We start from the raw sequence: 25271 nt of genomic DNA, 5'->3' as shown, positions 1-25271 counted from the left end.
ACTCCTCCTCTTTGTCTCCTCTTAGACCTTGTAGTGGTGGAGAGACTTGCACATCCCAGTGATCTTCAGAGCTGTCACCCAGAGTATCACACTCCTGGCAGGGTCACTCAGGGCAAACAGTCCTGAGAGGAGGTTCCAAACAAACCACAGTCCAACCCTAAGTTCTCAATGGCAGATCAGGTAGAAGAAAATGTAAGGATCTTAACAGCTGTAAAGAGAGAAGAACGTTGCAGCAAGATGGAGGTCTCCTGTTGTCTCCATTGCCACAGGGCCCAGATCTCCACCTTGTCAAAATCATGGGATTGCTGTCTCCATGCACCAGCATTCTCATGTTAAGGTCACTGTGAGAGAGAGAAGGAGCCAGCAGGCTCCAAGGCTCCCGGGCTAAGCAGGGGGTCAGCGGCCCCAGGCCCGCAGCCCCAAGGAGCCTGGCAGAAATTCCCCTTACCCAGGTGTGTTGGGAAGGGAGGGGCCGATATCTTCCCCGCCAGTATAAAGAAGACGCTGGGATCGGAAAGCAGCAGCAACGCAGAACCGGAAAGAGGAGGAGGAGGAGGTGGAGCAGGCCGGCGCACACTGAAGGGAACGCTGAATGCGACATGGAACGCTGGTAGGAGCCTCTGGCAGAGAGCAAAACCCCACAGGGGTTTGGGAACCCAGTTTACTGGCCCCTGCCAGGAGTAGAACTGTTTATTTACTGGCTGGGAGCTGGCTGAGGGGCACTATTGACTTTGGGTACCATAGTCCCTGTAATGGGGCACAGTTCAGTAGTGAACTTAAATTGTTAAAAAGGAATCTTGTCAAGTCCTACAAGAGGGCTCTCCGAGAGCCAACAAAGGGGTGCTTGACCCCTTGAAGGTCAAGCTCGAGTTGGAAGGCTGCAGACAGACGGAGCAGCTACACCGATCAGGGAAACCTTCTTGGGTGTTGTGTTTGTTTTGATTGACCTTTCTTTTGTGAATTGTCTGGGAGGAACTAAGGATATGTGGCCAGACCAACTGGCTGGCCACCACCCAGTGGAACAGGCGAGGGTATAGGGGTGGCGGAGCCCTCAGAAACTCGGGACCTCACAAGACGCCGGGGAGACTCATAATTGGACTACACATGAAGGCATCTGAACCAACTCCATTAAGATCAAGTCGTGGCAGGCGAAACGTACGCATGTAAGACCCCAATTATAGCTGATGACACCCTAGGCAACTGGCAGGCGGCATCTGTTAGATCCACTGGGGACGACGATCTCTGACAGTCACATTCAGGCTTCTACCACAGGAAACAACACGCTCTCCTGTATCAACCTCCAATAATTCCTGTTATAATGTATCAGTGATGACAGAGACAGGAATAGTGAATCTGCCAGTCTCCAGCCAGAATACTGCATACAGGCAATGATAGCCTGATGCCTATCTTGCACCTGAGATGAGAAAGTGGTGCAATTCAGAAGCTGCTACCATGACTAAGCAGTCCTAGTCAGGATTCCCTCTGCTACCCCCACACAGAGAAGAGGCTAGAAAAAGTGTCCTAAGCCTAGGCAGTCTTATCTGCTCCTGTCTAGACAACTGTGTCCAGCAGGTTCACTCTCTCTGCAGTTGAAAACATCATAAGATGACAATGATTTTTGCAACATGGAGCATTCACACTTTGATGGATAACCAAAACAATGAATGGCCAGACAGAAGAACTGCCATCATCTCCAGGCAACTAGCAAGATACAACATCAACACTGCAGCTCTAAGACAGAGAAGATGACCAGAAGAGGGAAGTAGGTAGAGGCTACACTTTCTTCTGGAAAGGAAAACCAGCCAAGAAAAGACACATTCACAGCATCAGTTTCATCATCAAGAAACAGCTTATTAGTTAACTTAGAGCTCCTTGTGAGCATTAATAAATGACTTACAACCCTCCACCTTAAACTCAGCAACAATTATTACGCTACTGTCCTCAGCATGTAAGCTGCATTGCCTGATGATGATGTCACAGAATAGTTCTGCTCCAACCTTGCCCACATACTGACATATCTGCAAGGAGAACAAGACTATTCTCTTTGCTGACTTCAATGCCAGAGTCGGATATGACCTGGAACTCTGCAGTGGCACCGTTGGAAAGGAAGGAGTAGGGAAAGCCAACTCAAACAGCATCCTCTTCCTGAGCAAATGTGTGGAACATGGTCTTGGCATCACAAACAACATCTTCAGACAGAGTGACAAATACAAGACCATCTGGAGACACACTAACTCTAAGCACTGGCACCTCCTTGACTTTGTTAAATAAGCTTGTCATTGCATGGATGTCCATATTACATGAGCCATGAGAGGAACTGATGACTATGTGACAGATCAACATCTTGCTCTGAAACACTGAAAACAAATCAAAAGCAATGCAAAGGACTCTCCACACCAAATCTCTTTTAAGACCCAAAGTTTTGTAAGAATCTCCAACGGTGTCTCTATGAAAAGCTGTCTGCCCCATCTACAAATGCAGGCAACACAGAGGAAATCTGAAAGGGGTTTAAAACCATCATCAATATGGCCTGTGCTGAATCCACTGGCTATACCACCCACTGACACCAAGACTGGTTTGATGAGAGTGATACCAAGATCCAAGCCCTCCTCAATCAAAGAGAAGGGCTCATTTTGCTTGGCAAGATAACACATCAACTCAGCAGAAGAAAGAGATGTATTAGCTCCTCAAACCTGAAGATCAAAGGAGGATCTGGGAAATCAAAAAATGAGTTGTGGCAGGATAAAAATCAAAGAGATCCAGCTCTATGCTGACAAACATGATGTGCATGGCTTTTCCCAAGCAATGAAAGCTATCTACTACCCAAATTCCTATAGTCCTGCTTTTCTGTGATCACAGGATGGCTCAACACTCCTCAAAGACAATTAATCTATCCAAACGAGATGGAAAGAACACTCTGATGCACTCCTGAACTGAGAGTCAAATGTGGTAGATACCACCACTGAGTCCATCACCCAACACCCTGAAAGGGGATCCCTCGCCCTGTGAGAACTATCAAGGTATGGCCCTCCTTCTTTCCACAGCAGGGAAAGTCCTTTCCGACATCCTCCTGAACCATCTTCTACCTCTTGCTGAGTAAGTCCTGCCACAATCTTAGTGTGGTTTCAAACATCCCATGGGGCAGTTGACATCTTCTTTGTTGCCTGCCAGAGATAAGAAGAGTGTCAGGAACAACACCAGGACCTGTTTTTGGCCTTCGTTGACCTTACTAAGGCCTTTGAGTCCATCAATCATGAAACATTATAGAAAGTACTGGCCAGATTTGGAGGTCCTGAAGCTCCTCCACGGCCAGATGACTACAACCGTTCTGTGTAGTGGATTGGAGACAAATCCATTTGTCCAAAATGGGGTCAAACAAGGATGTGTTATTACCACAATTCCAGTTTCCATTTTTCTGACAATCATCCTTGTCCTCATTAAGGACTACCTTCCTTCTGGAATTGACACTGAGTACCAAATGGATGGAAGGCTCTTCAATCTGGGTCGTTTTCACTTAAAAACCAAAGTATGTGAAACAACCATCCTTGACCTTCAATATGCCATCCTTGCACATGCTGAAGAAAATCTCTAGGCAGCGCTAGTTCTTTCTGGAAAGGCCTACTGAGCTTTGGGCCTCTCTCTCAACATTGAGAAGACTAAAGTGTTCTATCAGCCTGCCATAGGCCATGAATGTGACCCCTCCTCCCCCAAATTACCACTGAGGGAAAGACTCTGGAGGTAGTCAAGCACTTCCCCTAGCTTGGTAGCCACCTCTCACAGAGAGTTAACACTGATGAAGAGATCCAGCACAGGAGATGGTGCGTAAGTGCCTCCTTTGGAACATTGCTCCAGTGTGGCTTTCTTTACTCATCACAGTCTACAGAAAGACACTAAGATCCAGGCCTACTATACAGTCATCATCCCAACTCTCCTCTATGGATGTGAAATGTGGGTGACCTACTGTCATCATCTCAAGAACCTGGAAACATATCACCAGTGATGCCTCTGGAAAATCCTCCACATCAAATGGGAAGATTACCACACAAATGCCAGTATCCTTGCTGAAGCCAATGTTACCAACTTTGAGCCTGTGATCCTCAAGCATCAACTTCACATTGTGTGCCGGATGCCTGACTCAACTCCCAAAACAAGTGTTCTACTCCCACCTTAGCAATGGCTGAGATTTCACAGTGGCCAGAGGAAACACTACAAGAATGCATGGAAAGCATACCTCAAAGAAACGAATACCAACATCAAGACTTGGGAGAAGCTAATTGGTGACTGACTTCAGTGGTACTGAAACCTCAAGCAAATGACAGCCTGTTTCAAGGTAAAGCATCTTTCCCTCAAAGCAGAGAAGACAGCAGAGGAAACCCAGCCTGAAGCCTACTCTCCCCTGCAGAAAGTTCTGCAACTTCTGCAGATGGATCTGTCTCTCAAGAACTGGACTCTTAAGTCATCTCAAGACCCATTAATGAGCTGTGGTAAAGACCATCCTCGAATTCAGAGAATGTGGATGACAATTATGACTCCTAGCCTCAAGCCTCAAATTTATTCAGCAGTAAGATGGAAGATCACACTAAAATTTAAGGGCTTCTACCCCCTGAGCCACAGACACCGGCTGTTAATATAGAGAATTCTCCCTCTCTAGCAATCAACTGTTAAATTCATTTCCATGACCCTATTTGGAATAAGTTACCTAAAGACATTGTGGCATCTCCAACCACGGAAGTTTTCAAGACCATGTTAAACGGACACTTGGCCAGGATGGTTTAGTTAGGGATGATTCTGCCTTGAGCAGGGGGACGTACTAAATGACCATGTGAGATCCCTTTCAGCTCTACCTTGCTATAATCCTACAATGGAAGATCAGGCCCATAGTGTGACATTGCATGAAGCAGACTTGTCAGGGTGCCCATCTGCAACAGAGCTAATCACAGAACTCATGCAAGGGCAGCACTGATAAACAGGCTAGTTCTCTGGACACTGACAAGCATTCTTCACAACCAGACCCAATCAACACATTAATACTGAACTGCTGAGTCTGGACACATACCTGCATGTACAACAGAATTACTTTTGGGGGGGAGGGGGGGTTTCCCTCGATTACCCACCCTTTGTTAGGGTAATGTGATCACCATTATTGATGGCAATCCAATGCATACACTTCCCTACAGAGTTCTGTCAGCGCACCCATTCTTATATGCAACCACTTATCCCTGACTTACAAGATCCCACATTGGACCTTCTATTAGCAAAGTCTGCCAACCATACCAAAGCATCAGCAAGATGGAAGTCCAACACAAACATCTTGGATAAAGGTAAAACATTAACATTCTGTCTCTCTCTACATTGAATTATGCCTGCACTGCAAATTGAAGGTGTGGGTATAGCACAAGTGAGCATACTCTAAGTAGCAAGGGTAACAACAGCCGTGAAAACATGATAATGCTGGCTTTAATGCAAGCTGATAACTAGCATACAAACTCACTGGGGGTCTTGGTTAAGTTTGCTGGCTGTTAGCATGCATTAAAGCCCATACTGGTTAAAGTCTAGTATCAGTACTCAAGGAAATTTAGATTTAGCTAGTGGAGATATGCTAGCTTGTGCTATGCTTTCATCTTTATTTTGCTGCATGGATGTGCTCACGTATAACAGACTGAACTTCAGAGGTATTCAGTGATGACAAGCACCAAAATAAGAACCTAGATAGGTCTGCAGTTGGACGTCAATATTGTTGTGTCTAATTTGGCCAAGTATTTCAGTTTAACAAAAACCAAGATTTTACAGAGCCTAAAAACCATAAAATACGTTTTTAGGAACATTGAAATAAATATAAAAACCAGAACATCCCAGCACAATAAGCCAGACAGCAGGCATTTACCTTCAACCCTGCAATGGGTTCCAGGATTTTTTTCACAGTCTTCTGCACTGAAGATTCCGATATTTGAACTACTGTGGTATTTGCATGATCCAAAAGTGATAACATATTATCCAATGTCTCTTCACAGGCAGAAAAGTGCCATTCTTAAGAGGGCAGATAAGCTAAGAAGAGTCCTGTGGTCGCCTCTCAAGCTCCGTTGCCCACACTCGGGCCTTCTATGCCCCCACTGGGCCCTTGCTCACGCTCCTTGCGCTCCACTGCCTGCATTCGGGCCTTGTATGCCCCCATTGGGGCCCTTGGTTGCACCTCTTGCACTCCCCGCCCGCACTCGGGCCTGTCTATGCCCGACTCGGGCCTACACCCCACTGGGGCTCTTCCCAATTGGGGCCTGTCCTGGTAATGCCCACACTGGGCTGGGGGCGGGACTCCCCCACTGCTTAGACCCACCTTCCTGGGTCCGTGCCCTACTGGGCTTCCGCCTCTCCTAGACTCCTCCCGAAGTCGCCCCAGTGGGCTGGGGTCGGGACAACCCCACAACGCGGCACCCTCCGTGGTGCCAGAAACTCCCCCACCTTACTGGGGAGCTCCTGCTGAGGCCTCTTCCACCCCTACAGCCTCGCCCAGTCCTCCGGTGTAATACTCACAACTCCACAAAACTAGAAGCCAGCCGGCTATAATGCATCATAAGCCCCGAGCTCATAATGCCAACTCCACTCAATGCTGGCTTCCTCTCGTACCTCCATCAGGGTTCTCTCTACCCCTGCATCACTGCAGCCGGTCAGAGTGGTCAGGCTGCAACCACTGACTCGGGCTGCTCAGCTCAGCTCACCCGCAGAGCTCCTACTCCTGCGGCTGCCAGCGGGGAACTGTTTCTGGCCTCAGCCTTCCCTGCTTATGAAGGCCAAGCCTTTCCCCCTGGCGGTCAGCTGATCTAATCAGCTCCCAACAACTAGCACCTGCTGCCTTAATAACTGGCAGCTAAGCCATTCCCTATCTTCAGTAGCAGGCAACTCAATAGCCCTGCTACAAGTCCCCATATAGTTTGTGTGGAAGGAAGAGAAACTGCAACTAAGGCTACATCTATACACTGACACCAGAACTGTGACTATAGCACAGGCAGGCATCCAACACTAATGTTAACTGAGGTAGGATAGACAGCAACAGTGAAGATAAACTAGCACAGACTTCAACATGGACTAGCTATCCTAATAATTGCCCAGGATCCTCAGGCAGGTTTGTATAGTCTAGGCTGATGTCTAGGCTGCCGCAGCTTCACTACTTCTGGTAGCCATGCCAGTTAAATTAAGATTGTGTCTACACCCAGGTTAGCTTTAAAGCATAGCACGTCACTGAAGGGGCACAATCTGTTAGGTTCCTTAACAGAAGGAACCTAAACCCCTCCCTTGTCTAAATATCAAACAAAAATTTATAAACAAGCAAAACAAGTTAAAAACAGGTTCTGGAAAGCTGCCACTTCTCAGATCTTAGAAGATCGAAGTGGGACATCATCTCCTGCAGACTCCAGCAGGTGGGTGCAAGATGTGTATGGAACATGCTTTAGGAAAACTGTACATGTAACGGGCAAACTGAGTTATGCTCAGGCTCTTAGCGTAACTTTTGGCCTTCCTGGACCTAAGCAATTAAATTGTACAGAGTGCCTCATAAAGCACTGGGAAAAGTGAGAGCTACGATTGGTACGGTGGGCTAACCAGGTACAGTAGTTTCCCTAAAAGAAAAGGAAACCGAAAACGGAATACGATTGGAGTACCTTATCTAAAAAGATGAGATAACAAATTTGAGGATTGAAAAGTTTGAGATGAGAAAGTAGTGGACAAACAAAGAGACAGTGTGTGCTCTGTGTTGCCATTCTGGGGAGACAGAAGCAACCTTGGAATTGTTGCTTTGAGTAACAAGGAATCTAGAAACTAACATCCCACACACCCAGCAGACGATGTGAGGCCGGTACCACCAAGAGGTGCTGTTGTAACACCTAAAGGAACTGCCTGCCAGGTTGTATTACAAGGATAATAAGCTTGTAATAAGCCTAGGGTTTACTGATAAAGTTCACTTGATACTAAATCGGACAAGGGGCCATGTCAATACTTGGGAGTCTCTAGTAAAAGGAAGCCTGGGGGCAACAGTACATAGGTAAGATGTTGGGGAGTAAGAGGGAGGAGGAAGAGGGTCACTGATGGTGGAGAGGGAGAGGGAGACTTGTTCTTGTGAAAAACTCCTTTAAAAATCTTACACATGTATTTGTAACATAATATTAAGCTTTTTTGTTTTTATATTAATAGAATGCCTTCCCTTTGCCCACTCCAGATCTGCCTATCCCTATTCCCCACCCAGGCCCAAGATACCTTTTTGTCTCAGTGCCCCAAGATAGTTCCTACCCACCCACCCTCTCGTCCAGGCTTACCCACATCACCACTTTTTCAGAAGTGAAAGAGAGAAAACTGAGAATGCCATAAAACTCTTCTACTGATTTCTTTAAAAGCCTTTCACATGCTAAGGATGAGAGGGGGCCCAGAAAATTTGTTTTGTGGGGGATGTTGGTTGGGGCACTGAAAATAAATTAGGCTTCTGAGCTGGAAGCTAACTATGGTCTCAACTCTGGAGTTTCACAGTCACGGGCATAAAATTGTCCTAATCTAGTAAATCACATGTTGGCCAGTCCTTCTGCTCCCAGGAAAACCAAGAAAACTATCTGTTAATTCTTTTAAACAAAAATGGAATTACTTTCCTTAAAATGTATCCAGGAAAATAAGTCATATAAGACATAAGTCACTCATCTAGAAAACAAGAAATATTTCATTTCTTAGATGAACAATTTTTTTTTTTTTTCTTTTTTTAGGGGTACGCCAATAGATTGTGGGAGTTGATACCGATAGCCAATTTCTAAGGAGGCATACTGGCCAATACTAATCCAATTTATGATACAGCACGCATGCAACTGGTAAGTCTGTTGTGGTAGAAGGGGAAGGAAGGGGAGAGGAGGGGAGGGGAGGAGGAGAGCAGATCAAGGCCCCTGTGGTGAGGGAGGGAGTGGGATAAGCACTGTCCAGCCAGGGCGGGTGGAGGATGGAATTGCGGCTTGTCCAGGAGGTGTGGGGGGGAGGGCGACTTCTGTCACTGTGCACACCCCAGGAGAGCACGGGGGGAGGCACATGCCCTGGATCTGCACAGGGTGCAGGTGGCATGGGCTGCAGCTGCACCAGGCTGCACTTGGGATGGGTGGCAGTGGCGCTGGGAGAGAGAGTTACAGGGAGGCTGCAGGGCCCCAAAATTCCCTGTAGCCCTCCTCCCAGCACCATTGCCATCCACCCCGCAACCCTCCCCCCCTCCAAGAGCTGGGAAGAGCCTGGCACAGTCCCAGCCCCATCCTAAAGCTGCTGCACATGCCCCACACAGATCTGGGAGCACAGGCCTTCCCCTTACCCCCCCAGTCCCCTCCCAGGGTGCATGCAAAGGCAGAAGCCACCCTGCCCCAGCTGGACAGTGCTTGCCCCAGCCCCACTCCTCCCTCACTGCAGGGGTCTTGATCTGCCCCTCCACCCTCCCCCACTCACCACACCAGACTTACCAACTGCACGCAGCTCTCCAAGCTGCCAGGTTGCGCTCCTTGCTGCCTACATGCTGTGCTGCAGATGTGCACTTAACAGGCCAAATTATCAGCCACATCAGGCCGATTTCCAATACATTCAATTTTCTTTATATCAGTGCTGATCCGATATCGGACCAAAGTATCAACACACCTCTAATTGTTTTTAGGTAAAATATTCTGAACTGCTTTATAATTAAATTGTCACTAACAACTGGAAGAACCAGCAAGGAAAAGGAAGCATATGGGATATTTCAAATGAGTGCATAGGTAAGGTAAACATAATGTGAATAAATTGACTAAAGAAAAATCTTCTCATTAGTGAGATGTATTAGATTGCAGAATAACCTCCTTAGAGAAGTGATGAGGTCTTTGAAATTAGACTGAACAAAACCCTAGGGAATTTACAGCATGACATAATTTTCTGCTGGCCCCCAGAGTGCCCAAATTAGCCATCACTAACTTAAATTATTTACACAGCCTTTGTCATTCATCTAACCAGTTTATGGAGAAACACTTACCACTAATACCTTTAGAGTTCTTCCCAGATTTCTCCATGGAACCAGCACATACAGGCAACTGTACCTCAAGCACAGTATTTTTAGAACCCATTGAGAAAGTGTCACCATCATGCATTTTTCCATCTCCCTCCCTCCCCAAAAAGTAACCTGTGTAAGCAGCTCTTTGCTTTCCTGGATCTGATCCTGTTCTTCATTGCTGGGAATCTGGCTGGAATATACCACAGTATCCACTGTATCAGGGCCCATGTTAGTCTGCTTGTTCGGGGTTTGCAGAGGCAACCAATTCTCATCCCAGATGTCCGTACACACAGTGACTGGCTCTAGGTAAGGCAATTCTGGAGGAAAATTACCAACATCCTGGAAAATTTTTTAAAAGAAACAAAACTCTGAAGAAGAAAACAGCTATCTGAACTTGATATTCTATATATACTTCTATTCTGTGAAGAACATGGAAACAAATTAATAAAGGGCAGAGGGGAATTATTTTATCCTTGTCTATATCCATATTCATGTTGTTTTCTAAGGAACTGTAGTCCCCTTTTATTTCGCCCACAGAAAAAGGTTCAGTAAGCTTGTGATAATTACTGAAACAGACCAAAAAATACTGCACTTCTACATTTGAAGCCTTTTTACATATTGCACACCAGTAACAGTGCTGTAGCACCAATCAATATAAAAACAGGAAGTTCCAACATGCATGAGATATTTGATAACTTTCATGTTGCACAGATTTCTCTTTTATGCAGTCAGATTTAAAACACTTATATTCAGAAGCTGGTCTCTTGGAACATTCTGCTTCACTAATTACTTTTGCTTGTATTTAAATAAAATGTATCCTAATGAGTTCATATTTATTTGCTATTTTAAAAAAAAAAAAAAATCAATAAACTGTACTCAAACGTCCACTTGTTTTCACCATCTTTTCTCCTTCCCAATATCTCATGACATCTAGTCTCCCAGACGAGGCCAGAAAAATATATTATCTTCATGACTTTGTTTTACACACAGCTCTGCAAGTGAAAACAACTACCACCACACTATGTTCCTGATAAAAATTTGAATGAATTCCAAATTAACTGGTCTCTCTTTCCCCTGCCTCACCCCTGGTTCTAATGTTTCCTTTCTAGAGTTATTGGTTTACTAATGCATTTTTACCTATCACTGCAAATAAGATTAACTTAAAGAAAGTTAATTGGATCATCCGTAACTGGCAGCATTTCATGAACATAAACAGCAAGGATGTTTCAGCCTCAAAGACACACATATGAATGCTAGATTTCTAAAACCAAATATAACCTATTTTTAATAAAAAGTTATTTTTTCCCCCCACTAACAATAGTTCAACAAGATGGCCCAGAAGTCTGAAATGTGTCACTGGCACTACTGTTTCTTTTGTAATACCTTTCTACATAAATGTTAAGATAAACTTTTCAATCATGAATGGAGAGTATTCAATAAGGAGGCGTCTTTTGGTACCTTTGCTACAGATTGCAACAACTCTGTTTCTTTCTGGTCACCCTGAGATCCCTAGAAAGATACAACAACTTGATTTCAGCTTTCTGCATACATATTCTTTTTTACCCCAATTGTAAAGCTCTATTATATTTTTTGTAATATAATATATATTTTTTGATATATAAAACCCATGCAAAGAGATGTACTTGGTATATCAAGAACTAACTCATAACTAAGGGTCTACTCAACTTGAGGTGACTGCCAGCATATTTTATAGGCAGACCACAGACTGGACAGAGGACTGCCATTTTTGTGGGCTGAACACAGCTCCCCCCCATGCCTCTAATTGGCTGAGGGGCCCTGGTAGTCCCACCCCTCCCTCCAGATTGTCAGATGGCCCCAAACTGTCACTTGCTTAATAATGCATCAATTAATGGCTTCCGCAGGCTTAATCCCCTGATCTCCATCTTTGTAGGGTGAACACTTCGTCCATACACTGAGATGGCATGGTCAGAGTCCATCGAGTTCACTGGAATGGTGAGGTAGTGCATTGCCAGGGTGTAAAGATGTGAAAACGGGTCACAGACAGAGTCCCAGAACACAGGCACTTGGCACTCTTTGACAAAGTTCACATAAGCAGCACATTAACTGTCAGGCTCTTTCCCCCATTCCAGAGTTGCCTGCAGTAGCTGAGGGTCAAAACGCAGCAAAGGCACCTGGTTGGGGTCCAAAATGCAAACAGCACTGGAGAGTTGGTCATCTGAGCCATGGTGGCAGTGAGAGGTCATACCTGTAGCATTGGTTCAGCTTTATAGCTATTGCCTGGAACAGGTACCCTCTGAGCTTGTTTTCACAAGGACAGTGTCCCAGGGGGACACAAGCGGAGGCTCTGGAGAACCCTTCCGCACAGGGACCCGAGGCAGGGTTGACTCACTTGAAAAAGGAAATGAAAAGCCCTGAAAACAGGGCATACTTACTATTTTCAGGAAAAACAGAGCCGTGCTGAGACAAACCGCCCACGCGGTTCATTAGCCACTTTTATTGCTGGCTGGGAGCGGCACCAGCAGATGACATTATCAAAAATTGCTGCCTGGCTGATTTAAAAGCCAGCGGCAAGGAAGTGGAGGGGAGAACAGCAACACGGGAGCCAGAAGGCAAGACTGCTCCCTGTGGTCCTTTTAAAGAGGGAGGAGAGAGTACCTTGCTTCTTGCTCTAACCTTCAGCCTTTGCAACAGCCTCCTCTTCATGTGTGCCTTGGACTCCAAGGGTGCCTGCATACAAGTGCACAGACTACTCCGATGTGCTGCAATTATAGTGCGTCGGAACAGACTTTATTAAAATCGAGCCTGCTGGACCATGATAATTAGTGCGATCCAACAGTTTCACTCATGTCATGTATCAGAGTCCCCACACTTAAAAATGGCAGCAGAGGCGCTCGAGTGAAAGCTCATTGAACAAGCTTTAGTTTAAGTGCCTCTACCACCATTTTTAAGTGCGGGGACACTAATACACAAGACACTGCAGCACTTTAATTAGAGTGGCTCTTGAAGCTATTCTAATTAAAAGTGCCACCCCGCACCCCTGGAGCACATGTAACAGTGCCCCAGCCTAGACGGTAGAAGGCCAGGGCTAACAGGGCTTAGCCCCTCCAAACGCAGGGCAGTGGTGGCAGGGGCTAGGGCAGCCCGGGCACGGGCTCTGGGCAGCTGTAGCTGAGGGGAGGGATATGTACAGACACACAGTCAGAGCCTGCAGCAGCCTGGCAGCATGCAGAGCACTGCCCAATAAGACTGTGGGAAGCTTCAGTCCCCGATCCGATTCAGCAGAGATTCGGCCCAATTTGGTGGCTGAATCTCTAAATCCGAATTGAATCAGGAGACCCTTTCATCTCTCCAAATCAAAGCAGAATCCGCCAAATCAATTTGGGGAGATCTGATGATTCAGACACAGACACAGCTTTAAACATTTTTTCTGCATACCTCAAGGTAACAGGTGGCTCATGAATGCTGAGCTGTTAGGGCGGATGGAGAGTCCCACAGGAGCATGGGGGGGCTCCCCACCGTGCTTAGCAGCAGACCTGAAAGTGGACCAGAATCTCTTCTGGTCCACTTCCAGGTCCACAGCAAAGCACACTGGGGGGGCCCCCCCCTCACATGCCCCAGCTCAGCGACTAGTGCCTCCTGGGTTTTGGCGGACACCCAAGGCCACCCCGTGATTGATCGCTGAGCCAGTGGGATGCAGGGGGCCCCCACAGCGCAACTGGCAGTGGACCTGGAAGTGGACCGGAACTACTTTCAGTCCACTTCTGGGTTTGCTGCCAAGCACATGGTGGCCCCCCCACACACTCCTGTGGGATGCTTCATTCGCCCCAACATCACAGCATTCACGAGCCGCGCCTGGTACCTCGAGGTATGCAGAAAAAAAACCATTTAAAGCTGTGTCTATGGCCGAATCACTGATTCTCCAAATCAGCATTGAATCTTCAGATTCAAATTCAGCTGAATTGAAATTGGAGACAGTGATCCAAATCAACGGATTGAATCAATGTCCCCAATTTGGGCCAAATCCGTGAATATGACCTGTTTCACTACTGCCCAGAACAGAATGTAAGTTTGCCATGGGGACAGGGTGTGGGGGGTGCAGATTGAGGCCCCTGTGGTGAGGGAGAGAGTGGGGCAGAGGCAGGGACTGGGGTGATTGGAGCCCCAGGGCTAGCGTGGGTGGTGGGACGCTGGGAGCCCAGGCGGTTTGTCCAGGGGAGTAAGGGAGCTCTCGTTGCTGTGCACACCTGACAGAGGCCCAGGGGGCATGTGCCCCCTGGATGTGTGTGAGGGATAGAGGCGGCCTGCCGCTGTGGGCTGGGCTCTGTGCCCTGCATGAGGCAAGCACATGGCGTCATGCTGCTGCTGCCTCAAGAGCAGTACAATGTTACGTCTGCCACGTGGAGGGTGCTGAACCCAGCCCCAGTGGCAACCTGCCTCTGTGTCACACACAGATCCGGGGGTCACATGCCCCCTGGGGCCTTCACCAGGGTGTGCTCAGCAGAAGGCCTCCTCAATGCTCTTGGACAAGCCACCCAGGGTCCCAGTCCCACCACCTACCCCAGCCCCTGCCCCACTCCCTCTATCACCGTGGGGCCTCAATCTGCCCTTCCCCACTACAGGCTTACCTACAGGAGGCGTGCATGCACTCAGCTCCCCCAAATATTTTCTCTCTCCACCTATGGCCCCTAGTGCCAATCTATGTGGGTCTCCTGGACACATCCAGAGTTACACTGCAGAAGAGTCTACCTCCATCTACGTGCAAGCTCCCAGCAGGATACTGTCTTGCAAGGTTCAGCGCCAAAACATATTTGGCCAACTTAGAGGATTTAATTTCAGTGGCCACGTTGAAGAATCCTCCTTGGTTGGCAGCATGCTGCATCAGCATGCTTGTGAGCATTTTAAATTCCTCCCAGCTTCCCTAGCTGGCTCCTGAACATGTCAGGGACTCAGCCGCTGGTTTGCTCCCTTCTTCCCTCCTGCCCCATGTTTCAGGACACAACGGCTTCCTATCCTTTTCTGTTCTTGAAGTTTTCATTTCGTTTTCCCCCCCTCGCTCAAGTGATTTCATGCTTTTTTGCAGGGCCCAGGCTTTTTCACAGAGCCCAAGCTTTTTTTCCCCCCCTACAGAAACTGCCTGAAATCAGTTTCCACAAAAATCATGAAATCACGATTTCAGTAGGCCCCTACTCATAACATACAGTATTTCAAATAACATAAGCAAAAGTTATAAAGAACAATTTTGCATAATACATGCAGGAATTTAGATGAGCAAAAGAAATTATCTGTCAAGTTTCAAATGCTGACAAAACCATTATCCTCAAGGGTGCACATTACAGTAGCACATAAAGGTTGTAATTAACATGAGGTCCGATTCCATCAGCAGTTCATACAAATGCAGTAAGAGACAAGGCCCCACTCACTCTGAATAAATATTCCAAAATGCCAAAGAAAGGATTGTTCTCTCATTTTATCAATAGGGAACGTAGTCCATAGAGCTTAAGTGATTTGCCCACCGTCAGAGTTAGTCTGTTGCAAAACCAGGAAACAAACCCCAATCTTTGAGCCACTCCCTTACTCCCAAAGTCAGCCCTAAACATCTCTCACATTTGTAAACCGAAGTGATTATATGAGGCTTACAGCCCATATGACATACTTTCAGTACTGGGGGGGTATTAATACCCAAGGCTGACAGTTCATCTCAAGTTTCTCTGGTACAAAAACCCAGTCTGTTAGAGAAAGGAAACCGGGTAAAGCTAAAAATTACGAAATGTGAAGCTTAGATTTGCCCTCGTTTTAATAATCTCTGAAACCATAACAGAAAAGTCTCTCTTGTACTAATCAGATCATAGAACATAGGAAAGTAAGAAAATCATAGGAAAGCAACATGACAGGATGAGACATTACCTGAGAACTGGTCAGGCCCTATGACATCGTGCCATAGAAGCACTGGTAATTCAGTATAATAAAGGAGCAAATAATGTATCTTTATTAACATTTCTTTATTCATGGATGGAGCATTAGACTCAGGAAACAAAGTTCTATTCCCAGTTCTGCCATTACTGGGTGACATTTGCAATGCCCCACTTTTACACATTTCCCCATAAGCAAGATACAGACAATAATTCCTTCCGTGGTACAGTACCATGAGATCAACTGGTGAAAAGCACTGTCAGAACTAGGTACCATTATAACAAAATATTTCTGAGTGAAGCAGTTGCATAAAAACAATGTCTTGCCACACCCAGAAATTCTTTACTTTCAGTAATTTTTAATTAAACTTTGAATGATCAAGTCAAATTCCTAATAGCAAATTCTGGAGTTGGCAGTAGGTGGTTATGGCATCTCTTTAATAGGTGATGCCACATAGCCAAAAATGCAATGAAATGCTGTGCCCATCCCAACCCCTCAAAAAAAGGAAAGGAAGATTAAACCAAATAAAAGCAATATGGAAGGGAAGGGAAGGGAAGATTTTGAAGTTAAAGTTGATTTTAAGATAACCTCAAGATTGAAGTAAAATTTGAGTCCATCAATGAGAACATTAACAAATCATCAGGCAAAGAAGCCTCTTTATACTTAAGAAATTAAGGAGTATGGAATAACTGACAGGATCAGACTAGCTGACAGGATTAGATGAGCAGAGAAGATGAGAAGTCCAGATGCTTATTTTCTAGAACAGTGGTTTTCAACCTGTGATCTGTGGACCCCTGGGGGTCTGCAGACTGTGCCTAAGGGGTTCGCAAGAGATGACTACGATCAATCAAAAGCATGTAAATACCCACACTTACAATTCAAAGGGGTCTGCACCTCCATTCAAGATTTCCAAAGAGGTCTGCAGTTCCATTTGAAATTTTTTAGGGATCCACAAATGAAAAAAGGTTGAAAACCACTGCTCTAGAATACATATTTGTCCCCCATCTGCACACTTTTTGTCTGATATTGTACTGCAAAGAGCTAAAAACAAAAGTATATACATCTAGTGGACCCTCACAACCCAAAGCTGTTTTTTTTAACCCCATCATGGATACAGAATAGCAAAAAACCTCTCACCTGGTCATGTGATTCACTCTCACCTATCTCTGGATTTGCTGTCCCATGGACTGTACTAATACATTTCTGTTGCTGTGAGTGAAAGTCTTGCCCTGCTGATCCAGCATTCTGCTCCAGACTAGGCCTAATATACAAAGCTGAAGGGTTCAGTTCTTCAAAGCCCTATTAAAAATACAGTACAGAACAAGAAAAGGTACTGTGATTAGCAGAAGTAGTTACAATACTGAAAAATTCTAAATGATTTTAGAAACATAGACTAGTAACTTGAGAATGATCTGCTACAAAAGTTAAGATGTTTTTCTTCAGACAAAAATATCCAGTGAGTGACAGATGGACATAGAATACACCAAAAAAATCAAATCCTATAAATCTTGGCACAAGATGTACTATTCAGTTTACTGTTTAAATCACAGGAGGCATCTTTACATGTGCTCTAGAGTGGAGGAGGCATTTAATTACAGTGGCTCTCAGAAGCCGCTCTAATAAAACCGCCTGCAGCGACTCATGTAATCCCATGCTTCAAAATGGAGGCAGGGGCACTTTACTTAAAAACTTGTTAAACAAGCTTAATTAAAGCACCCCTGCCATCATTTTGAAGTGTGGGGACGCTGAATACATGTGATGCAGAGGCTGCTGGAGCATGTTAATTAACACACTCCAATAGACTTGATTAACCTGAAATATATAGGCACCCAGGGACTCTAAATTCCTCCTGCTGCACCACTATGGGTGAGGGGGAAGTTACAGCTGAGAGGCTCCTGTCCCACTACATGGGGCTCTGGATCTAGCTCCTAGCTGCTTTTCAATGGGTGCAAGGCAGCCAGGAGCAGGAGCTGGAGCTCCATGTGCAAGTGTAGGAGCTGCCTGGATAAAGTTTCCTTCCTGCCTGGAGCAACACAACATGGGATGGAGAAGGAGCCACCACCAGAGACAATGGGAGCCCAGCAGCACCCAAGCAGCTGCTGCTGCACTGAGAACAACCCTGCTGGTAAGCTGTGCACACTGGCTACGACTGGGGCCAGCAGGAGCAGGCAGGAACACAGCACTGGCTGTCCCAGGCAGGGCTTAGGCCCATTTGAAGCACTGCAGGGGCAGCTGTGGGCCAGATCCAATCAGTTAGCAGGCGGATCTGGTCCATGGGCCATACTTTACATATAGTACATACATACAGTTCATGCTAAAACTGTAGTGACTTCTTCAGTTATTGTCCAGGTAAGCCTGAATTATAAAAAATGGTCCACAGAATGATTTTATAACTTAGATCAAGGGTGGGCAACCCCTGGCACAGGTGTCAGAGCATAGCACTCAAAGGCATTTTGCTTGGCATGCACACCTCGGGACACACAGCAGGGAAGGGACCAGGGCTGCACTTCCACAAAAAGGATCAAGCCCCTCACAGTTCCCTTGTCATCTGTCCCTTGCATGCCAATATCTTATAATTTGAGGTCATGGGTACTTGTGGCACTCTATCCAAAAATGTTGCCAACCCCTGGCTTAGATCAAGGGTTGTCAACCTAAGGACATGGGGCTTTAGTGGCTTTTGGTAGGTGGGCATGCTGGCTGTGGACACTCTCCTCATGATGCCACAGGGACAAGCAGCAGTGGTCGGATCCTAGTACCCACCTGTCCACACACCTCTGACCCAGGGACAGTCATTCCAGCCTGCACCTGGGAAAGGTTACCCACCCCTGGCCTAGGTGCCTGCTTAAGCTCTGGTACTTGGTGTGATTAATTTAAATATACCTTTATAGCAGAATTCATTTACACTTGCCAAGGCAGCCATACTAGCATCTTTTATACCATCATGGAAAGGCCTGTTTACTAAAAAAGTAAACTGATTTTCATGGCTACTGTAGACAAAGTACACTTGATTATCTTGTACTTCTAATGAACAAACCAATCAGACAAAAAGCAGCAGGAACCTTACTGTCTCACTTAGGATGGTTATTTCTAGAGACAAAGTGCCAGAATACCACAATAGTTTATTCTTCCTGACCTTTCAAAACTGATGAATTTCAAATGAATGGAAGAGGATGTTTTCATTAATTTTCTGGGTAAATAATATGCTCTTAAAAGTCAGAAGCTGAAAAAATTGGCAAGGCCTAATGATAAAGCAGAAAGGTATCTGACAGGTACATTAATCTTAACCTTAAGACCCTCTCTCAATGTTATCAGTTCTGGGCTGGTTTTGAAAACACCTATAACTAGTTTTATTTAATATCATCTACCATATTTTCTTACATACAATGTGCCCCACAATAAGACAAACACCTTGCTCTTCAAAGGCAAAAAATAGAGGGAGTGGAGGGAGTCTTTCCTTGTAGTAAGTAACTGAAGGGCTAGGGACAGAAATTACACATAAACCAGTATAAGTTATCAGAAACTAGTTAAAATCTGAAACACAACAGAAGTTCAGTGCACATAAACTGCTTTCAAAATGGCTGAAACTCGTTTAAGATAAGCCTGGATGGATGTAGCTTTGCAAGGTGGGCAGGCTAGCCTTGGCCCAAGCTAGCTGCTCTAGCTGAGCAAGGTGTGTTCTAGTGCCCTCTGGCTTCTGGCCTGGGCCACTGCAGGCATGTGGCTGCATTTCCGCAATCAAAAGTAAATATTTGCTCACTTGCTTATCCGTTCAATCTACACAGCTTAGACTAACCTGCAAAGATTGAACTGATTCAGATTCAGGTTTTTTGACTGTCTGTACTTAGCCATGAGCAACAGCTAGAGAGTTAAGCCTGCTCATTCTTCTGCTCCCTGTGGATCACGTGCAGACTTTACTTTTGCTTTTGTCTGGTAAGTGGCAGAAACTGCCCTTCTGTATTTCCTTACAGATTTCTTACAAATTTCTAGCAGATGGTTTTTAGAAAAAAAGGTGCTGCTGCAGACAAGAAAATATGGTATATAAAAAGATGCCTATTACTTATAGCTGAATGTACAGTAGATACCACAATATAATCCTTTCCTTCAACAGAGCTGCCCAGACCAGCCTCCTATGCCCTACTTCACCTTGGAGGGAAAGTTCTCTCTACAGATGATAGCATGGCCCTCTGATCTCAAGACATGATGGAGGTAGATATCATCATCCGAAGATGTGTCACACAGGAAGAGGTGAAGAACTCCATTTATGTATTCATCCACCACTCCAACCAGAGGCTTCAAGCTGCACAGCTTCTGGAACTGGAGAACTGCTTTGGATGTCCAGGTTCCCTTGGAAAAATGAGGAATAAACAGATTACTGTAAATAGCTCATCACTAGTCACATAATTCTTCTGTTCACTCCAAGGATGTTTAGTGCAGGAAACAAGGTACATTGTAGGCTGCAAAACAAATGGACCAGGTTTGAAGTGCAAGAAATTTGGGGACACACAACATACTCCAAAATGAACCGGACAAGCTTCCCAGCACTAAATTAACTTAGACACCCAGCTTGTAAAGTTCTGCAATAATACAGTTATCACTGGAGTGATACTTTCAAGTTCCTATTTTCAAAGGGTATAAGGTCAATGCCTTGCAATTTTACCATATCTTCAAGTATTTAGCATTTTTCTTGAAGTCTCAGCCAAGTTACACAATGGAGACAATCTCAGATTTTACTTAACAAAATGTTTTCTATCCCTCCAGGCTGTAAACAAATGATTGAAAATGCAAAACTTAATGCTCAGAACCTAAAGCTAATAGAAGAACCCATATTTTTAAATACAACAAAAAACCCTCAATTTCTTTAATAAGTAAGGCTAGCAAGGTTGCTTGCAATCCTCCCCTCTTCCAGGTTCATATTTCTCATGCTTGTCAACACAGGTGAAATAATGTTTGTTCTAAGAAAGTCTGATGGAAATTTATTCATCTACTGTTAAGTTATTGGAGTGCAAAGAAAAAAAAAGGCAGCAATCCTGCTGTAAAGAAGCAATGGGCTACCTCTAAAAGGGGTCCTCTTTTGCTAAAGAGGTTGTCACTAAAGTAAAGCTTAATCTAATGAGAATGTGAAAGGCAGAAGAAACTGGCTTGCATTTCTCAAGGCTCCAAAAGGGTCACAAATGAGTCATGGAGGAGAGCAAGCTGATATACTTTCCTAATGAATAGCATAAAAACAAATGTTAAGACAGAATGAAAACAAGTATGTTATGAATGCTCTGAAAGGGAACAAGGACTGAAGGAAAAACTTATTTACATAAAAAAGGCACATACGACCCGATTTTGTCCCCTGCAGGGCCCAGTTCTTCTTAACCGGGGCAGGTAATTATTTTGGATGGAGGGCCGCTTACCAAGTTTTGGCAAACTATTGAGGGCCACAAGGGTAGCCCTACCCATTGACAGGTGCCCTGCCCCCCTAGTTGCCATCTTGGGACCAGAAGTCCCGCCCCCCACAACCTCTGACGAATGCCACAGGAAGTTCCTCCCCTTGCCCCTGGGAGTACTCCTTTTGGGAAGAGTGTTTGCCATCTTAGAATAAGAAAAAAAGCCCCACAAATTATATACTAAAAATCAAACACCCATAACATTTAAATTTAATTTTTTTAAAATATTGTCCTGATTTTTGTGCATTTGTGCTGTATATGTAGAAGTGATTGCATAATAGCTCAAAAGGCAGTCTTACTCTTCTATATTGTGTGGGGTGTGCAGGAGTGTGCAGGGGGATGGGTGGATGTGGGTGGATATGGGGGATTTGTGGTGATGGGTTGATGTGTGTGTAAGTGGGGATTTGTGGGGGCTGTGGGGTGTGTGGAGAGGGAGGGTGGCTATGAGTGTGTATGCATGTGTGTGTGGTGAGATGAGTGCGTAGCAGTGAGTGGGGCTCCCCACAAAGGCGCGAGGGCATGTGGGCACAGCATTTGTGGGGTATGTGATTGTGTGGGGGACAGTGTGGCTGTGGGGTTTGCTGGAAGGGTTTGACGGCATGTGGGGTGTGCACCCCCCCACGCATGCACCTCCCTGAGCCGGTCAGCACCCGCCCCCACCCTGCAAAAGCCCAGAGCCTGTGTGCCCTATGGTGCATCCCCACTACTGCCAACAGCGCACAGCCCCAGCCCCCTTATGACTACTCTGGACTGTCACACCATGGTGTGTCCTGCCACCCCTGGGCATGCACTGGTAGCAGCAGGGACTAGCACAAGCAGCTGTGACCCTGCACACGCTGCACCAGCTCTGGGCTCTCCCGTCCTGGCTGAGCAGCAGCAGCAGCACAGAAACTGTTTCTCGGCATGAGGGGAAAGCAGCCCCCCAACTTGCCTCTGGCAGGCAGTTTTTGGTGCAGCTGCCCAGGGTCCACACCACACCGGGCTGCCCTGTAGCTCTGTTACTGCCACCTCTGGGTTGTCCTGTGGCTATTCCACATTGTTACCGCTGCCATGCTGGGCAGCCCAGAGGCAGTAGTGACACAGCCGCAGGGCAACCTGGCACAGGACGGGCTCTGGGTGGCCACACCAAAAACTGCCCAGGGGTAGTAAGGGGGAGAGGTCGTTTTCCCCCATGCCAAGCAAGAGTTTCTGCTTAGCTGTTGCTGCCGCTCTGCCTGGATGGGCAAGCCCAGAGCTGGTGCTAGGGCCCAGGCTCAAAAGCAGCAGCAGCTGGGAAAGAAACTGCTACTTAGCAGAGGGAAAGCAGACCCTCTGCCCCTGCTACTGGCACTTCCCAATGTAGCCGCTCAGGGCCCGCACAGGGCTGCCTGCATTGGCTCTGCACTGACACCGCTGCCCCACAGGGCAACCCAGAGGTGGCGGAGATGGAGTGGAGGCACAGGGAAGCCCCACGCAGGCTTCAGGCAGCTGTAACAGGAAGCACCAGCAAGGAGGAGGGGGAGGGGCTGCTTTCCCCCCACACTGACCAGCTCTTCGTCCCATGCTGCCACTGCTTAGCCCAGACAGGCGAGCGCGATGCATGTGGAGTCAGGGCTGCACGCACTGGTCCCCACCTGTACCACAGGGCTGAGGAAGAGAGGAGTGGGAGCAAGGAGGTGTGCAGCAACGGCCAGAGAGAGCATGGGGCCCATGCTGGTGTCCTGGGGGGCCCAGAACAGGGCAGCAGGAAGGTAGAGTCCCAATCAGCAGGGGCTCTATGGAGTCAGGTCAGCTCCCCTCTCTCCCTGCTGGCACAACCCAGCCCAGAGACCCCTGCCAGCCCACACCCCACACTGCTGCTGCCCTGCTTTGAGCCCCGCCAGCACTGGCCCTGGGACACCAGTGCAGGCCCCACAATCCTGCACACCTGCTCACTTCCACTCCCCCACTCCACTTCCCTGTCTGATGCGGGCCGCTTCTGCACCACATGGCTCCCAGCTGCACAGCCACAACTGCAAGACTCAGCAGGAGCTGGTCCAGCCCTGAAGACAGCAATCACTTGCAGTCCTCCCCTGCCTCCCTCCCTTCCTCCCCCCCGCTTTCTTACCTGAGTTTCCTTCCAGCACAGGCAGGAACAGCTCCACAGTCCCAGGCCAGAAGTCTCTGCTAGGCAGGGGCTTCCAGTTGGGGGAGGGATGACAGGGCTAGGCAGGCCTTGCTGCTGCTGAGCCTTGCTGGCTTCCCCTGGCTCTTGTCATCTTTGACAAGCAGCCAGGGGCAGGTAAATATTAATTTTCTAAGTTTTTTAGGGGCCCCACGGGCCAGATAGAAGGGTCTGATGGGTGGGATGGAGCCCGTGAGCCGTATTTTGCCCACCCTTCCTCTTAACTAAATTAAGAGTGAAATTAGGCCCAGTTTCTCAACACCAATATTCCTGAGTTTGTTTCAGATTGATTAGATGCCAATGTCTACCTAACAGTCCTGTTATGAGTACAAGGGGGAAAGACTGTAGATGGACAATTACCTCCAGAGGTTTCACCCATGCCAGGGAACAAGGGATAGCTTGGGCAGGAAGTTTTGAATAGCAGCATCTGAAACGGGAATCAAATCCATTACTCTTTGGTTATATATTGGGATCTAAAAAAAAACAGAACAGTACAAAGCTGCTGGGAGCTACTTGTTTTCTTGATCTTATAATCCAAAGTCACCTCGCATTTGTGTTTTTAAATTATGTTCTTGAAAGATACCCAAACAACAGCCTTAAAATACAACTAGATGTGCACCAAAAATCAGTGCCATATAGGATCAGCACTGATAAAACATTATTAGCTATTGGCTTTTTTTGGCCAGTGTAGCTGATGATCTCACCAATAAATACAATATGACTTCTGGCCAGAGCTCCTGGATGCTGCATGCATGCGCACAGCCACAGCATACACGTGGCCAGGAATACAGTTGGGCAGCATGGAGAGCAGCGTTCTGCAGGTAAGTCTGTGGAGGGGAATGGGTGAGAAAAAGGCATGAGGGGGGCAGATTGAGGAACCTCACAGTGAGAGAGGGAGTGGGGAAGGCTCCAGGGGTGCTGCACAGCCAGAATGGTGAATGGGACCCCAAGCAGGAAGCAGAACAGAGCCATGAGTGGCCTAGTGAGGGTTGGCTCCCTGCCACTGCATGCACACCAAAGGGAGGCATGGAGGGGCATGTATTCCCCAGGTTTGTGCACAGAGCAGATACGGACTGCTTGCTGTGGGCTTGGGGCTGTCCATTCTGCTGCCTTTGCCCCAGCCACACATCCCCTGCCTATTCAGCAGCAGTGGCAGCAGCAAGTTGTGCCTTCTGCTGCTGGATGGGGCATGTGGCAAGCACACAGTTCCCAGGGGCAAAGGTAGCAGAGCAGAGAGCCACAAGCCCATAGCCTGTCGCCACCCTCACCCCACTCAGCTCTGCTCCTAAAAGCGTCTCTGATCTTAAAAATGATGGCAGCAGCACTTGAACTAAAACTCATTTGACAAGCTTTAGTTTCATAGTAGTTTGGGGTCAGAAGGGACCTGAACAGATCATCTAGTCTGATCCACCGCCACTCGTAGGAGCATACACTGGAATCACACAACTCCAGACAGGTGTTCATCCAACCTCTTTTTGAATTTACCTAAAGTAGGATCAAGGACCACTTCCCTAGGAAGTTGGTTCCAGATCCTAGCCACCCTAACAGTGAAACAGTGCCTCCTAATCTCTACCCTGAACCTATTCTCCAGCAGCTTCTGGCCATTGTTCCTCGTCACCCCAGGTGCTGCTGGGGGGAATAGGACCCTTCCTACTTGCTGCTGATCTCCCCTAACAAGTTTTTAGGCAGCCACCAAATCCGCCCTCAGCCTCTGCTTGCTGAGGCTGAATCGGTTCAGGTCTCTCAGCCTCTCCTCGTTGGGCCTGCCCTGTTGCCCTCC

The 25271-nt window shown here is 46.8% G+C and overlaps 1 protein-coding gene across 2 annotated transcripts in view; it reads right to left on the bottom strand.

The window, feature by feature from the left end:
• Window positions 1-25271, bottom strand: part of TDRD5 (tudor domain containing 5) — a 47783-nt gene that overhangs the window by 4240 nt on the left and 18272 nt on the right. The window contains exons 10-14 of one of the 2 annotated variants that reach the window (XM_019530925.1): window positions 23852-23918; window positions 20060-20260; window positions 17054-17215; window positions 11483-11533; window positions 10154-10363 (exon numbers count right to left, since the gene is read on the bottom strand). In XM_019530925.1, coding sequence (XP_019386470.1) covers window positions 10154-10363; window positions 11483-11533; window positions 17054-17215; window positions 20060-20260; window positions 23852-23918 — 691 coding nt within the window. The remainder of the gene's footprint in view (window positions 1-10153; window positions 10364-11482; window positions 11534-17053; window positions 17216-20059; window positions 20261-23851; window positions 23919-25271) is intronic. The other variant, XM_019530926.1, reaches the window with a different exon arrangement.

This window comes from Crocodylus porosus, unplaced genomic scaffold, assembly GCF_001723895.1.
Source record: "Crocodylus porosus isolate Cpor-Errol unplaced genomic scaffold, CroPor_comp1, whole genome shotgun sequence".
NCBI classification, from domain to species: Eukaryota; Metazoa; Chordata; order Crocodylia; family Crocodylidae; genus Crocodylus; species Crocodylus porosus.
Note: the sequence above shows the minus strand (reverse complement) of the source record. Positions and strands in the feature narration are given on the sequence as shown.